This window comes from Mustela nivalis (assembly GCF_964662115.1).
Source record: "Mustela nivalis genome assembly, chromosome: 9".
Classification (NCBI taxonomy): Eukaryota; Metazoa; Chordata; class Mammalia; order Carnivora; family Mustelidae; genus Mustela; species Mustela nivalis.
The window spans coordinates 90126031-90140767 of NC_139028.1; the positions used below are offsets into that span (position 1 = coordinate 90126031).

The window sequence follows — 14737 nt, forward strand, 5'->3', positions numbered from 1 at the left end:
AAAAGTCTTGGACGGGCCTTTTTTCACCCAACAAAGGCTTATTTTTTTCCATCCTTTGCTGGGGCTCAAGCACTCCTGCCCTGCGTGCCGCCACTTTAAACATGATCAGATCTGTGCTTCATTGCAAATAACAACTGGCCGACAATAGGCCCGGCTTCATAGATTTGGGAATGTTTGGCTTAAGCTGCCAATGACTGAAGGCCTTTAGCTCCCATCGGCCAGTCACAGTCCGCTTTGTTGTTGTCTGTTGATGTGTCTGTGTTCATTATTCCTTGACATGCAACATCCCCCCTCCACCCTCCAACCATCCACAACCGCACAGAAAGCGAGATTCAAATGGGAACAGCTGTAGTGGTTCAATGGGAAATGATGCCTCTTGTGCAAAGGGGAGGGAAAGAGAAAAGGGAGAGGACCTATTTGAGAAAGGCGACAGCTTTCAGAGAGTCTTGTATAAGAAATCTACTTTTGAATATACTTCAGTGAAATCGCTGTTGAAATAGCCCGACAATGGAAATCTGCCCAGATTGAAAATGCCAGCTCTAATTCCAAAGACAATTCCTAGTTAATAGCTTGTTGCATTTTTAAATCATTTCTAGACTTTGAGTTTTTGAACGAAATGGCTAGCTGGGGAATGTGACCGTTTTATATGTATGTTGTGGGTACAGATGGGCACAGATCTACACATAGCTTTAAGGGGAATTTTTTTCCTAACACATCTCAAATTAATGAAGTGATAAGAATTATTTCTTTACGAATTAGAGTATGTATGAAAGGAACCGTTGGTTTAGAGTGATAATCTAACATGGAAACAAAATTTGTAACACCACACTATAAGGTTAAAAAGAAAATAGTATAATAAAGGAAATACAAAGGCTTTGGCATGGTTTTTACAATCAACAATGGTTAATTTTGATATGTAGTTGTGAACAACTTCAAAACACTTAAGTTTAAAACTCTTGCAAGCACTTTTAATTGATTAGGAATGAATTCTAGATGCACAAAATGATTGGACTGTGAACAGTAATACAACTATATCTAAGAACAATTAATTTTTGCTGGCCAAAAAAGAAACGTATGATTGCATGAAAATGTGTATAAAACATCTATAGAGTATTCTTGTCAAATATAAATGAAATTAACTTTATTATAGAAATCATTCTGAGGATTTCTAGGGAAGACAAATACTTACATTTTGACATAAAACAAATTGGATTTTATCGAAGACACACTCTACCTTTTATCTATCAACTTTTTTCTTCCTTGAATTTATATCTTACCCTTTTTTGCACATAAACTTCATCTGTTAACAACCTTTGGAAAACCAACAGATATTCTTACATAAATCTAGTGCATGTTGTTCCAGGTTTAATTATATGCAAAGGAATGATACAAACTTGGAACATCAGTCCATAAACTATGAACAGATGGGTAGAAGTATTTGATATATCTTGATAAAACTCTTAAATTCGTGGCAAAGCTTGTTGATCATGGTTTCCTTTTTTTTTTTTTAAACAACTTCATGACCAACACAGATCAAACATCCATCCAGTCTACGTTGTTCTTTTTTTCATAACATACAAATGCCCATTTACAAATAATACACCAAAATGAATAAAAGTTTGGATACCAAAATGAAGATTTGTTCCAACTGATATCGTGCCTTCTGTATACAAAGGTCCTTGTTTCAAGTCCATTCCCCAGTGGTACAATACAGGACACAATTGCAGAACTGAAGTGCTTCTAACAACCATTTTTCTTTCCTTCCTGAACGCCCAACTGTTGTGTCCACATAGTCACTGACTGAATTAACACAATATATCCTTTTTTTTTTTTTTTTTTTTTTTTTTTTTTACTGTAATCTTGGCCAATACTGAGACATATCAGGTTCACTTCCAGGAACTTGAACTGGAACTGACACACCAGGGGAAATGAGTCCTAGAAGTGGATGAGAGAAATAGCCATGTAGAAATTCCCTTCGAGAGATAAGCATGGAGTATGAATTATTGGTTAAAAAAAAAAAACTCTAATGCTCGCTAACGTTCTAACTGTATTAAAAAAAATATATACACAAACAGAAGTAGCACCTTCAGAAACCAGATAACATGTTTCCATGTATCTATTCAATCCCAAGTCCTCCCACACAAAAGAGGAGAGGAAAAAAAAAAAAAAAAACAAACAAACCTCCATTTGTTTGTTTGTATGTTTGGAACTGTACCAATATAACTATCTCTGGAAAGCCCTTGTGGTACTTCTTTATCTCCAATGAAAGGCAGGGAAGAGCTGGGAAGGTGAGAAGTCTTCGGACAACACTCACCACACTGCTCGCTCACTCGGGCCCTCACCACTGAGCTCTGGCGAATAACCTCTCTTCAGAGAACCTACATTCTCAGGCCTTGCCTTCATACACACTGTCTGTGACCAAATTCAGGAAAAACAACTTTGCTTTCTATCTACATGGGATCAGGTTACTAACTGGCTTGACTGAATTTCCCCCATTGGATCAGTTTTCCCCAGAGAAAACTTGCGAGCAGCAAAGAGTTAAAACACACCATGACACGAGGCCAGGAGGTTCTGTGGAGGTTCACTTTGAGCGAAGGGACATCACCTGGCAAAAGGAGCTGTGAAGGCCACCTCCGCGTAGCCTGCAGGGGGCGGCGGCTCACCTGTGGAAGTGGTGCCCGAGGTGCCCATCGGTTGACTGTTCATGTGTGTCTGCATATGTGGGGGGGTGTAGGTGTCATAACTCCGCCCGTTCACCGAAGGGCTGGTGGGCAGCATGCAGGAGTACGAGGAGGTCTGGCTGGGGACTGGGGGCTGAGAGGAGAAAGGCAAACCAGTGGTTACCGAGAAGCACATCCCACGGCCACATCCCCAGGTTCTCCCCTCCCCAGGAACTGTGCCAACAAGCTGTATCATTAAAGATGCCCTCATGTAGACTACTGGAATTCCACAGGATAGCCTGGCAATCGGGCCTCCAACCAGTCCTTCCACTGACCACCGCTAGAGTAAATATTGCCCCAAAGTACTGCTATCTAGCTAGATGGTGGATGCTATTCATAAAATTAATAAGGTTTTTGTCCATTTGCATCTTGGACCTCTGTTGGCATCTGCAGAGAAGCTATAGCATGAGGACTTCCATGAAAACACACCCCCTCTCCTACAAATCCAATCTATTTGCGAATCTAGTGACGACCACATCCTGTATCTCAAGCATGTGGGAGGAGTTCTCTAGAAAATCTGCTCCAGAGACCCTGGGAGCCTTTCATGGTTGGACTCATGGGATTAAAGACTCTTTGAAGAGGGAGATCAGTAATGATCTCAGATTAAAATGGTCAGAAGTGTCAGTAAATACTAAGCCCCATCCTGAGAATTAGCTGTGACTTCCTTATAGACCTAAAAACCCAGATGAGATTCTATCCATAAAATTGGGTTGCTCCCCTCTGAGTGTTTGGACTCAATTGAGAAAGTAAACCTTTCTCCTAAGTGAATAAGAAATACACAGAACTGACACAAAATCCCTCATGAGCTCATGTAGAGCTATGCCAGGGCAACAAGATTGGGATGAATTAATAGAAACATAATGCCAAGAAGAAGGGAGATGATAGCACTACTCTGTTCTGCAAACTGCAGAAATGTTTAACATTTCAAGATTCACCCTCTCAGTAAGGGTGACCCAGTAGAGAGGGTTCAGTGGAAAACACCCACCTCTTGTAAGATAGTTGAAGATTATGGTCAACGAGATGAACTGATGGACAGACAGACCAAAACCCACTCCCCCGCCCAGTTCCAAAATCCAAAGAGCAAATTTTCTCTGAAAGGTAGAACTATTGATAACTTTTAAATTTCTGTTATGCTTCATGAATGTATGTTTGTTTTGTTTTATGGAAGTTGTGTAACTTTTTAAAGTTAGTGTTTGCAATAAACTGACCCCACACCAGTCAGTAGGCGGAAACAACCTTCATAGAACAGTAGCCCCCGTGGAACTGCTTCTAAATGTTTTCTCATATACAAATTTTGTGATCTTGGCAGAAACCTGGATGTCACTATAATTTACAAAACTAAACAAGGCACTCAGCGGCCCTATGGAAGTCGGAGCATGACTGGAACATCAGGTTCAAAGAGGCAAGCATGCCTTGAGGGCCCTGCCAGAATTTCAGCTTGCATTTTTTTCTAATTCCCAAAATCATTTCCTCTAGGCAACCTAACTTCTGGAAAATTCCAAAGCAGTTGTAGTAATACCAACCAATGGGCCGTTAATCCCTTAAGATACATTAATTGCACTACGGCTACTAATATCCAGATGCAATAAAAATCAACATGTGAATAAATTCCTCTGAAGCTGCTTATGTAGCCGCTCCTGTTTTGGCCTGAAGACTGTGAAACATCTATTTTGTTATTATTTGGAGTTCAAATTCATCAAAAGACTTTCAGGGGTGAGGGTTCCATCTGTGTAACCCCAGCACTGTTGCCAGCAGGGGCTCAGCCTGGCCAATCTCACACCGCCCAGAATCTTCCAGGAGTCCTGGCAAAGTCACCACAGAAGGCCCACCAGAAGACCAAAATTTTTTTTTTCCCATCAAGAATCCATCCAGGTCGAAAGTTGTAGTACACCCCACCTGCCCCATGTAACTTCCATCAGAAAGGGCTAGTAGTCTATCCAGGACCTCGCACATGTAGGAGCAGATAACCATTTAAAGCAGAACTGAGAGGAGAGGCAGGCTGGAACCTAACTGTATCCAGGCAGCCAGCGTGCCACAAACTCATGACATAATTCATGGCCAAGAAGTGCTCAATTTTTAGCAAATACCTCTATTCCATTTTTTATTGTAAAATACAGAAGAAAACTCACTGTTTCTTTCCGTATATCCCACTATGCAAATACAAATCTTATTTCTGACCCTTTTTTCCTTCCTCACTGGTTCATCACATATACTCTAAATAATACCCAAAATGGGTCCACTGCGTATGTATTCATTAATATGAACAGAGTAACATAAACCCAAATGTAGGTATGCTCTCAGCCCTTCTTATCTAATAACGTGCCAGAATTATTTCCACTTTCTGGTACCCAAAACATGCCCCATCCCCACCCAACATTTTCAAGCTAACATCCTCTCTGAGCAAAAGGCAGATTAACTTGGTTTTCATGGTTTTTTCAGAGTGGCCATCCATCAATCCATCAGTCCAACTGAAAGACTGGATTGGCTGTTTAACTTGACTGGTAGGGTACCTAGGTGGCTAAGTTGTTAAGCGTCTGCCTTCGGCTCAGGTTATGATCCCAGGGTCCTAGGATGGAGCCCCGCATCGAGCCCTGCATCAGGCTCCCTGCTCAGCAGGTAGCCTGCTTCTCCCTCTCCCACTCCCCCTGCTTGTGTTCTTTCTCTTGCTCTCTGTCAAATATATAAATAAAATCTTTAAAGAAAATAATATTATTGTTAAAAAAAAAAAAAAAACTTGACTGGTAAAGACAATCACCGCACCTGGGAAGGTTCCCAAGGGTGCACACACGGCCAGTGAGATTTGCAGGCCCTGACCACCCCCTCATTTCTTCTCCCAGGCACCCAGGATGCAGGCAGCCAGCGGCCTCACTTACTTGCATAGGCAGGTTATTCGCCATGGTGAAGCTGGGCATAGGCGGCAGGGCGCTGTACGTGTTGGTAAGGGCGGTGTCTGTCCGGCCCAACATGGAGCCCGAGGTGAAGGAGGAAACTGCAGGAGGAGGACACCACAGACTGTCATGCTGAGAGGCAGGGCCAGGGCAAGCAGGTGAAGCGTATTTATGACTGGTATGAATATTCAAATTACCAGGTGTGGTGGGTTGTGGGATCGGTTGGTAGACACTGGTGCTGAAGCTACTGCTGATGGGGATGTGACTGGGGGTGTTGCTGGCCTGTCTCCTCTGGTTCCTCAGTTTTTCTTCCCTTCTCCATTTGGCCCTCCGATTAGAAAACCATACCTGGAAATCAGATGGAACAGGTCAGGCCTGTGCCTACCCCAGCCCATCCTTCCCCCCTCTTGCCTCCACTGCCCCCCAGCCCCACACCCCATCCCCCAGGGGCAGCAAATCATTTAGCAGACTGAATCCTTCACAGTTTCTAGAAAGGAATAGCGCTCCTTACAACTAAGCACCTTTGTGTCCAGAAAGGGCAAATGGGAGGCATCACAAAGCATGAAACCACACAGCCCTGGGTACCTGTATTCTTGCTTCAGGTAGATCGATTTTGGCTGCTAGTCTTTCTCGGGCAAACACATCCGGATAATGGGTTCTCTCAAACTCTGGAAGAGGAAGTGGAGTTTTCCACATTGTGCCAGAACTTCACAAACCAACCAAGTGTGTGTCAACCAAGCTCAGCCTGGGTCCTACCTCTCCATCTCTGTCACCTCCAACCACTTCCCTTAAAAATGCCAGTACCTCTCTATCTGTCAAATAAATAAATAAAATCTTTAAAAAAAAAATGCCAGTACCATGGTTATGGACTGTACTTGGAAGAGCTATCCCACTGGATAAATTTTCTTTAAATTTAAGTTAAATTTTCTTCAGAATGACATTCATTCGAGTACCCTTCTGTGGCCTGACTTAGCCAAATCATCAGTTTTTTCTTTATGAGAAGTCAGACTCTTGGTCTTTGAATTACTGGTACATGAAAAGAAGAGAGAAAACACACACACACACACACACACACACACACACACACACACACACACACACTGAAAAGATGCCCAGGGTTAAAAAAAAAAGAAAGAAAGAAAGAAAAAAGAAACCTTTTCAGTCCTCTATGCAAAGGGCCCCAGCTAAATTTAGCTCTTTGTCCTGAAGATGTGGCATTTAGTTTGATTTACTGCTTCTCTACTTTCAAAAACTCCATCACCTTTCTCCAGGGCCTCAATTTGCTCTTGGGTAAAGGATGTTCTATTTCTCTGCAGCTTCCGCTTCAGCTGAAGTCGCATCTGGGCTTCGTCTGAATCTTCTCCATTGGAACTGATGGAGTTGGTATTCTCTCCCCCTCCTTCCTGTTGCTGGCAGCCATCTGGAACAAAAAGAATAGGACAGTGAGAGAAATCTGGAATAACTTGGAGCCCGGGTGTAGCCATAAACTCCAAGAGCAGTCCCTCCTGACAGGCTCACCAAGACATTCCCTAGGTCACTTAAGTGTCAGCCTTCTCCTAATAAGACATCAATGACATACATTATCTTTCTTTCTCTCTCTCCTTTTTAAACCAAGTCTGTATCTTTTTATCTGTTTTTGTCAAGAAGACATTGTACAATATAGACACTGCAAAGTAACATGTCTTTGAATAACAAAACAAGCGCTGAAGTTTCCAGTTAAAATGATCCCTTATAACTAACCTTGAGTCCCAAATGCCTCGCTCAGTTCCCTTTCCCTACAGAATTTATTTACCTATAGCTCTGTTGGGAAAATAGAAGAGTGATGTTCAAGATTTCAGCTGATCTATAATCAGTAATTCCTATCTAATCAATTAGATGTTGATAGGTTTGTAGAAAATGCTATTAAGAAACCAAACCAAGCTTGTAATCTTTTAAAAAAAATATTTATCTAGTTTTTATTTGAATTCTGCACAGTCAATTTCATTTTAAAGGTTGTGAATTTAGAAATGCTCGCATTGTTCTGCAGTTTTATTCAACTATTGTATGAGTGCGCTTTGCCTTGACACCTATTACGAGCACAGCTGTAATTATATCATCACCAAGAACAGGCTATAATTGCTGAAAATGGAATTTTATATTTAGATAAAAGGACTGTCCATTCTTTGTAATGTGTTGCACCAGAGAAAAGTAAGATTTCTTTTAAATTTTTAACGTGTAATTTTAAAAAAGAAATAGTAGAGAGTTCACTAACTAGCTAAATATGCTATGCTGCAGCTGAATCCTTGGCATATCATTTAAGTGGTACATTTTTAATTAGGGCATTTCCACCACTTTTAATGTAATTTCTATCATTAAACAGGGGAAAGTTTTATTGTTTTCCCTTGCTGCTTGGAGGGCAAGTTGTACACTTGGGCTAGCTGGCTCTTGCCTTGCCTCTTGCTCCTGAGGCCAGGGCCTGTCTGAAGGGAGGACTCAGCCCTCACTGGGCCTCCAGGGCCACTGCAGACTGGGTCCCGGGTCTTTGGTCCCGAGGCTCCCAAGGGATACCAACAGGGGCTGTGCCCCCCCATCCTAGAACTTTGGCGGGGGGGGGGGGGGGGGGCACGCCTCTAGGGACGCCTTGGTGGGAATCGACTTGGCCAGGAATATCATTTATAACCAGGAGACAATAGGCAGTGCCTTCAAAGAGTTCACGGAATTGTGACAGGATCTAGTGGGATCTTTTCAGGAACTTTGAAATGTTTTAAAACCCCAACTTTCTCCCCCATTTAAACAGGCGGATTCATCGGCACTGGCCACCATATGGGCCCTTGGAGATCTATTGAGATGACCACCAACACTTGAATAGCGAGGGGCTGCTTTTCAGCGCCGCACAATGCCCCGCGAGTAAGGGAAACTATTAAACTCCTGGGGCAGGAGCGTTGGCAAACTTTCGTGGGCAGAATTTTGAGGCCACAATGAGCGCGGACAACAAAAGGATTCTCTTGAGGCGTGCAGCGGGCCACATTGTGTTACAAGAAGCCCAGTCAACAGACTTTTCAGTGAAGTGTGTTAACCCCTCTGCTCTGCTATCATTAATCACTGTCCGAAGAGCGGGCGCCTCAATGCTATTTAGGGCGCTTGGCTGGGGGGATGGAAGGTGGATGGGGGGCCAGAGCAGGGGGGTGGTGGGGAGGCAAGGATAGTGGATGGGGACCAGGCGGGCTTGTGTGGGAGGGGCGGATGGGGAAGGCAGGGAGGGTGGAGACCAGGTCTGGGGTGGAAGAGGGAATCAGGGAGGGAGGAGGGGGCCGAGGGGGTGGGCTGAGAGGTGGAGGAGGGGGTGGAAAGAGATGCAGAAAGAAAGAAGACTTCAAAGGGACAGAGACCAGAAAGGTAGAAGGACAGAAAAAAGTGCTGAGGGGGAAAAGAGGCAAGAGGAAAGACAGGGAGAGAAAGGAGAAAAGGAAGACAAGGGATACACAATTACTAAAGAGACCGGCTCTACTTGGGTCGTCTTGCGCTACTTCAGAGAGGTGGGGGGTCGGGGAAGGCTACTTAGCGGAGGGAGACGCTGCACTCACATGTGTGGGCACAAGTGTCTGTACTAATTTACTGCCCCAAGTTTCCAGGTGACTTTCCAAAGTGAAAAGAAAGAAGAGACCCCACCCCCTCAATTTCAGATTCAACGAATGGGGAAGACTTCAGAAATAGCCCCTTTTCGCCAGTTAACTAGAAACTAGGCCTGTGGATTATTCTTCATGGAAAACACAAAAATCTCCCACCATGCGACGTTTAGGGACTGGGGTGCTGAAGAGAGCACAATCTTATCTCCCCAGGGTGGTCAGTCGTGCCTTCCAGGTCACTCATGCCCACTCCAGCCCTTTTTCTGGGCATTTTTGATTTCACCAATTAAACAAAGCTGCCCAGGTTTCCCTCAGGAGACCCCCGCAGATAGCATTCTCTACTCTGGTTTGCTTCTCTGACATTTTCCTAATTTTAAAACTTTGGAGATTTGCATGCCCTCCTTCCCACCCCCCACCCCCCAATCTCTCGCTGTCTCGCTGTCTCTCACACAGGAACGCAGGCGTGGCACTCATTTGAGAACGGACATTTAAGGGGTAGGGAAAGTCAATGGAGACAGAGAGCCCTTTGCGGGGGGTGGGGGGGTGGGGGGTGGGGGGGTGAGGGGGAGGCGGCACTAGAGGCCGGTCAGGAGAAACTGATGAAGGCAGGCTCCCTCCACCACCCCGCAGAGCGGGCATGCCCTGCAGAAAGTTTGTTCCTACTTTCAAAGTAGCAGGAGAGGTCGCTCTTAGACTGGGCACCCCCCCCCCCTTTTTTTTTTCCTTTAGTGGATTTACCTTCCACTCTTAAAGCTTTTAACAAAGTAAAACTAAAGGTTGGATCTCGAATTCTCCATATGATAAACCTAAATGGCAGACAATTAAGATATCTTCTTTAAAAGGCGCCCCCTCGGAGCGCGCAAAGAAGGGGCCTTCAATGGGCGCCTCCACCTTCCAGCCTAATCCGTGAGAAGGCGAGTGAAAGCGCCTCCCATTATCCCGGCCCCATCTGACGCTGGGGATAGGATTTGTTTCCTGGAAGAAGGAGAGGAGGGGAAAAAAAAAAAAAAAAAAAAAAAAAAAAAGAAGAAGAAGAAGAAGGAGGAGGAGGAGGAGGAGGAGAAAAAAAAAAAAAAGACGCTGGGAAATAAAATCATTCCTTAGTTTCTTAGTGTCTTAATCAGTGAGGCGGAAAACAAGCAAGAAAAGATAGCAACCCGGTTGCGGCACCTTTTCAGCTCTGGAGCGCGGATCAAAACATTGTAGCATCTGTTGAAAGGAGACTGACTAAATCCTATAGAGGGCCTGGGTATTAGGGGGGTGGGGGGGAGGAGATAAGAAAAAGTGTCTCCGTGATCCCTAAAACCACCAAATCGCTGGAGAATTGGGGCTGGATAGAGTTGTCTCTTGTTGTTGTCAGCCCACGTCGTCGCGATTTTATTCACCGCCGCATGGCGTTGATCAGATGGAAACCATATTTGTCTCCCTCTGAGACCTAACCTCGCCTTATGCTTTCGGAGTAATGGACTCTTTAAAACCCCAAAACGGCTTCCCGGGCCGGGAGAGGGGGCGAAGGAGGGAGGGGGTCTTCTTAGCCCCGGAAGATCTGAGGATTCCGGGGCGCGTCGGCCGATGCCGGCCACCCGCACCCCGCGCCCCCACGCCCCCGACCCCCGCAGCGGGGGCGGCGGCCGGCGCCCGCGGTCGCTGCCTCAGAGTGGGTTTCTTGCGGGGGCTGAGAGGGAATTGGCAGTCGGTGAGTCAGAATCCTCCTGCAATTCGGCGCCTAAAAGTTAAAAGCTCCTGAATTAGCGCCACCTCCCGCCGCAACCATCGCCACAGGGTCCTTGCGTGAGGCTCTCGCTTCCCGCCCTCAAGCCTCCCGGGACGAAAAGCTGCCCTAATCGGGCGCCACCTCTGGTGGAAAACAGAGGGGCTGGCAAAAGTGCTGCCCTGGGCTTCTGTCCGGACTTGGGAACAGGAGGGTGGACGTCCAGTAGGCCCCAAGCTGACGAGAGCCCTGGCACCGGGGGTGGGGGGCTGGGATTGGGGGAGGGGGGGTGGAGGCTCTGGGCTCAGCCTTCCCAGACCCGGCCACTGCGCCCCGCGCTCTCCCCAGGAGTTCTCGGACCGACCCTGGCCGCCCAACTCGGCGGGGGAGGGGCCCCAAGGACCTCAGGTCGCTGGGGGCTGGGGACCGGGCGCTGGGGAGTGCCAAGTTCGGGTGTCTCTCGGGTGTGTCCCGTGTGCGCCCGTGGGAATCCAACCATTTCCAAGGTCAGGTGAGGGTGTGGTGGTCTACGCTCAGCCCCCGTCACTCCCCGTCATCAGAGGCGGCCCTGGGCCTGGGCCCGAGGCCGGAGCTGAGGCGGTGCCTCCTCGGGTGTGCCCACCGCACCCCGAGAGGCCGCAGGGTCGGGGCGGGATCGGACTAGCTGGCCAGCGGGGTCGCCCAGGGGAGCCCCGGCCCAGCGCATCAGGAGGCCTCCGCCGGCCCAGAGGCCGCGCTGGGAAACACAGAGCGAGCGCTTTGCTCCCTATCTTCCCAGTGTCCGTCCTATATTGTTTTCTGCTCTTAAAACTGACATGTCTAATTGGCAATTGGTGCCGAATCGTGTCCAGAGGTCTCTTGTGGAACATTTCTACAGCTGTCTCCTTCAACTAGACGCTTATTCATGTCGCCTTAATGAGAAACAAAACGTTCTCTAATGAGCAATTACAGAGCGACAGGATTGTTCCCATAACAAATTCTTGCGAGTGACAGAAGCATCCTTTGTACCAGATATTTCGCATACTGTTACCGATTTTCCCTTCTCTAGCCCGGCTCCGTGGAGGCGCGGGGCACCCGGAGCCGGTCCGGGAGCGCACTGACGCGCGGGCAGCCCCGGCAGCGTCCCCGCGCCGCCGCCCCCAGCCCGGAGCCCCCAGGCTTCATCGTGCTCCGGGGAGTGAGACGCCACGTCCCATTATCCCGCATATTATCTCCTTGTCACAAGAACAACAAATACCGATTAATCTTCGGAGTAAACTGTTTCCTATTCTTGACCAAGCTACCTCGGGGTGTGTAGGGGAGGGGAAAGCCAACCGGCCCCACCCCACCCCCATCTGGTCCTCTTCCTCCATTCCTTCTCAAAGATCCTGCGACAGTCCGGATTCCTTCTCTCCTCCCAGCCCCCCCCCCCCCATCCCACTCTCTCCAGCCAGCGGCCTGGGACACCCCGCAGGCCGGCTCACAAGTACCCTCACCCCACCCTTCTGGGCAGTCGCCACCCACAGAGGGTGAGAACTGGGGGCCCATAGAAGTGGAGGGAATCCGACCAGAGATGACGGGGTTGTGTGAGTTGGGAGCCCAACGCTTCCAATGCCCTATCCTGTACGCCACCCTGCATCTCGCTGCTCGCCCTTTCATAGGCACCCTACTCGTAGTCACATAATTTGTCAATTACGGCAAAAAGCAAAACGATACAATTATGTTTACCTCGCAGTCTGTCAGTGTGTTAACTTGTCACACTTCTACAGCAAGGGGGCTCTCCGTGCATTTTAATGGCAAATTTGAATAGGGCACCACACAGCTAACTCTTGCACACGCACATATTCCTGCCCACAGCATACACGCGCACACGGACCGGCTGCATTCTTACTACTCCTGACACCCATGACCCTCAAATTTGAAAGGCTAATGAGATAGTTCAACAAACGCTACCCTTTTACAAGGCAAGTCGGTGTGTCCCAAGCCTTTAAAGAGTCTCTCCACGATATTCTTTGAGCACAGAAGTGAGAAGATGGGCAAGGGGGGCTGCCTATATGGAGAGTTTTGAGGGTGGGTGCTCAGGTTTTTACCTTGCGTAGGTTGCCCTGGCACCGAAGTCCCCGGATACCAACCCGGGCGGGTGCCCCAGCTTCCGGTCTGCCCGTTCAACATCCTTAGTTTGTCATACATGCCGTCTGCGCCCATCTGTTGCTTTTCGCTAGCCAGGTTGCGAAGAACTCTGTTTATTGATGACACCTGCAAATCAAACCAAAATCAAACCAAATGGTAACGTCTCCCAAAGACAGTTGTCCTATCTCCAGTCCCCATCTCAGCACACCCACTCTCTTCAAGAACGACACTTAACATGTTTTTAAAAAAAAAAAAATACAACCAAACAAACAAACTCCAAGCCATCCTGGGACAGTGGGTGGATTTGCAGAGACATTTTAGACAGAATGATAGCCATCACTTGGGGCGTGGAAACTGAGTCTCGCAGAGAATGCGGGATGGAGAGGGCATTTCCTTCACTACTGCTGGATGTCTATGCTGACCTAATCTTTGTTAAATGACTCCCTCCAAAAAGGCTATGACTTGGCTTAGAGCTCCCTTTCACTCCATCTCCTATTAGGGCAGAAGTGGATGTCTGACACCTGAAGGAAGGTTCAGGCCGTCTGAGTGGGAGGAGGTTAGAATTTGGTTTTCATTTTCATTTTCCTTCTTGATTCAAGTGCCTTTCCCTGGGCGCCTCCACCCTCTACTTTGCAGCATGCAAATAAGGTGAAAAGCTCCCCGCACTTGACTCCCATTTTCCAGAAGATCAAAAAAAAGGTCAGTGTCCTCCTCTCAACACCCCCAGATACAGAGGTGACAAAGGTGGAGCAGGGAGGGGACAGAGGCAGAATGACACTGGCAAGGAGGAGGAGGGTAGGCAGGTGAAGAGAGGGGATGGTAGAGAGGAAAGAGCATGGGGCTTAGGGCAGGGAGGGGGAATGATCTCCGTGAACTTACACTTGGTATGTTATCGTTGGTACAGACCCCCTCGGACAGTAATCTGTCTCGGATTTCCCAAGCAAAGATGGACGGGCACTCCCGCTTATACTGGGCTATTTTGCTTACAACTTCTGGAGTCGCTACTCTCGGTTTACTACCACCGATCGCCCTGGGTCTGATGGAGCCAGTCTCGTAATACCTGCCCAGAATTTTACTCACACATCCGTTGGACACCTGCATAGGGGAAGTGGACAGAAAACCACATTATTAATAATTTCAAGACAAAAATAAAATTGTTTAAGTATGCATTAAACAATGACAAGCTTACGTTTTGATTGTCCAGCACTTGGACTTTTGCATCTGCATGGGTCTATAACACAAAAATATACCTTCAATGGTATGAGAACTTACTGTAGAGAGCTTTTTTTCTTAAAATTACATTTGTAGCCCTAAAAACTACAAATATGATGATACTTTCAAACAGTCTGAACTAAAAAAAAAAAACTAATTTAAAAGTTTTTTTTTAAAAAAAACTGTTTTCTTAAACATTGCCTCAAGATGCATCAAAACGAAGTCAGATTAATTTTTTTGTGCTGACCTTACTTAAAGTGGTGTTATGTTTTAATGAGCAAAGGAGGAAAATAAACTAAAATTGTACGTATTTTCCTTTTAAAAAATATGCCCAGTTGAGTAAACGTGAGTTAGGTAGGGAGGTAAATAGCATTTGCCTTTTTAAATCAATATACATTCTTCATGAATATGAAGACTGCAAACAAATATCTCAAAATCTGAGGTGAGCATGGGATGAGGGAGAAGGGAATAAATTATGCTGGTTTATACAAC

The 14737-nt window shown here is 46.6% G+C and overlaps 1 protein-coding gene across 8 annotated transcripts in view; it reads right to left on the reverse strand.

The window, feature by feature from the left end:
* Window positions 1–831: 831 nt before the first annotated feature.
* The window catches only part of PAX6 (paired box 6), a 29449-nt gene continuing 15543 nt past the window's right edge, over window positions 832–14737 (reverse strand). For 3 of the 8 annotated variants that reach the window (XM_082748861.1, XM_082748859.1, XM_082748860.1), the window contains exons 6-14: window positions 14223–14264; window positions 13913–14128; window positions 12994–13159; window positions 6870–7028; window positions 6194–6276; window positions 5806–5956; window positions 5594–5709; window positions 2664–2814; window positions 832–1935 (exon numbers count right to left, since the gene is read on the reverse strand). In XM_082748861.1, coding sequence (XP_082604987.1) covers window positions 1850–1935; window positions 2664–2814; window positions 5594–5709; window positions 5806–5956; window positions 6194–6276; window positions 6870–7028; window positions 12994–13159; window positions 13913–14128; window positions 14223–14264 — 1170 coding nt within the window. In that variant the 3' untranslated portion in view covers window positions 832–1849. The remainder of the gene's footprint in view (window positions 1936–2663; window positions 2815–5593; window positions 5710–5805; window positions 5957–6193; window positions 6277–6869; window positions 7029–12993; window positions 13160–13912; window positions 14129–14222; window positions 14265–14737) is intronic. The other 5 variants (XM_082748864.1, XM_082748863.1, XM_082748862.1 and 2 more) reach the window with 3 other exon arrangements.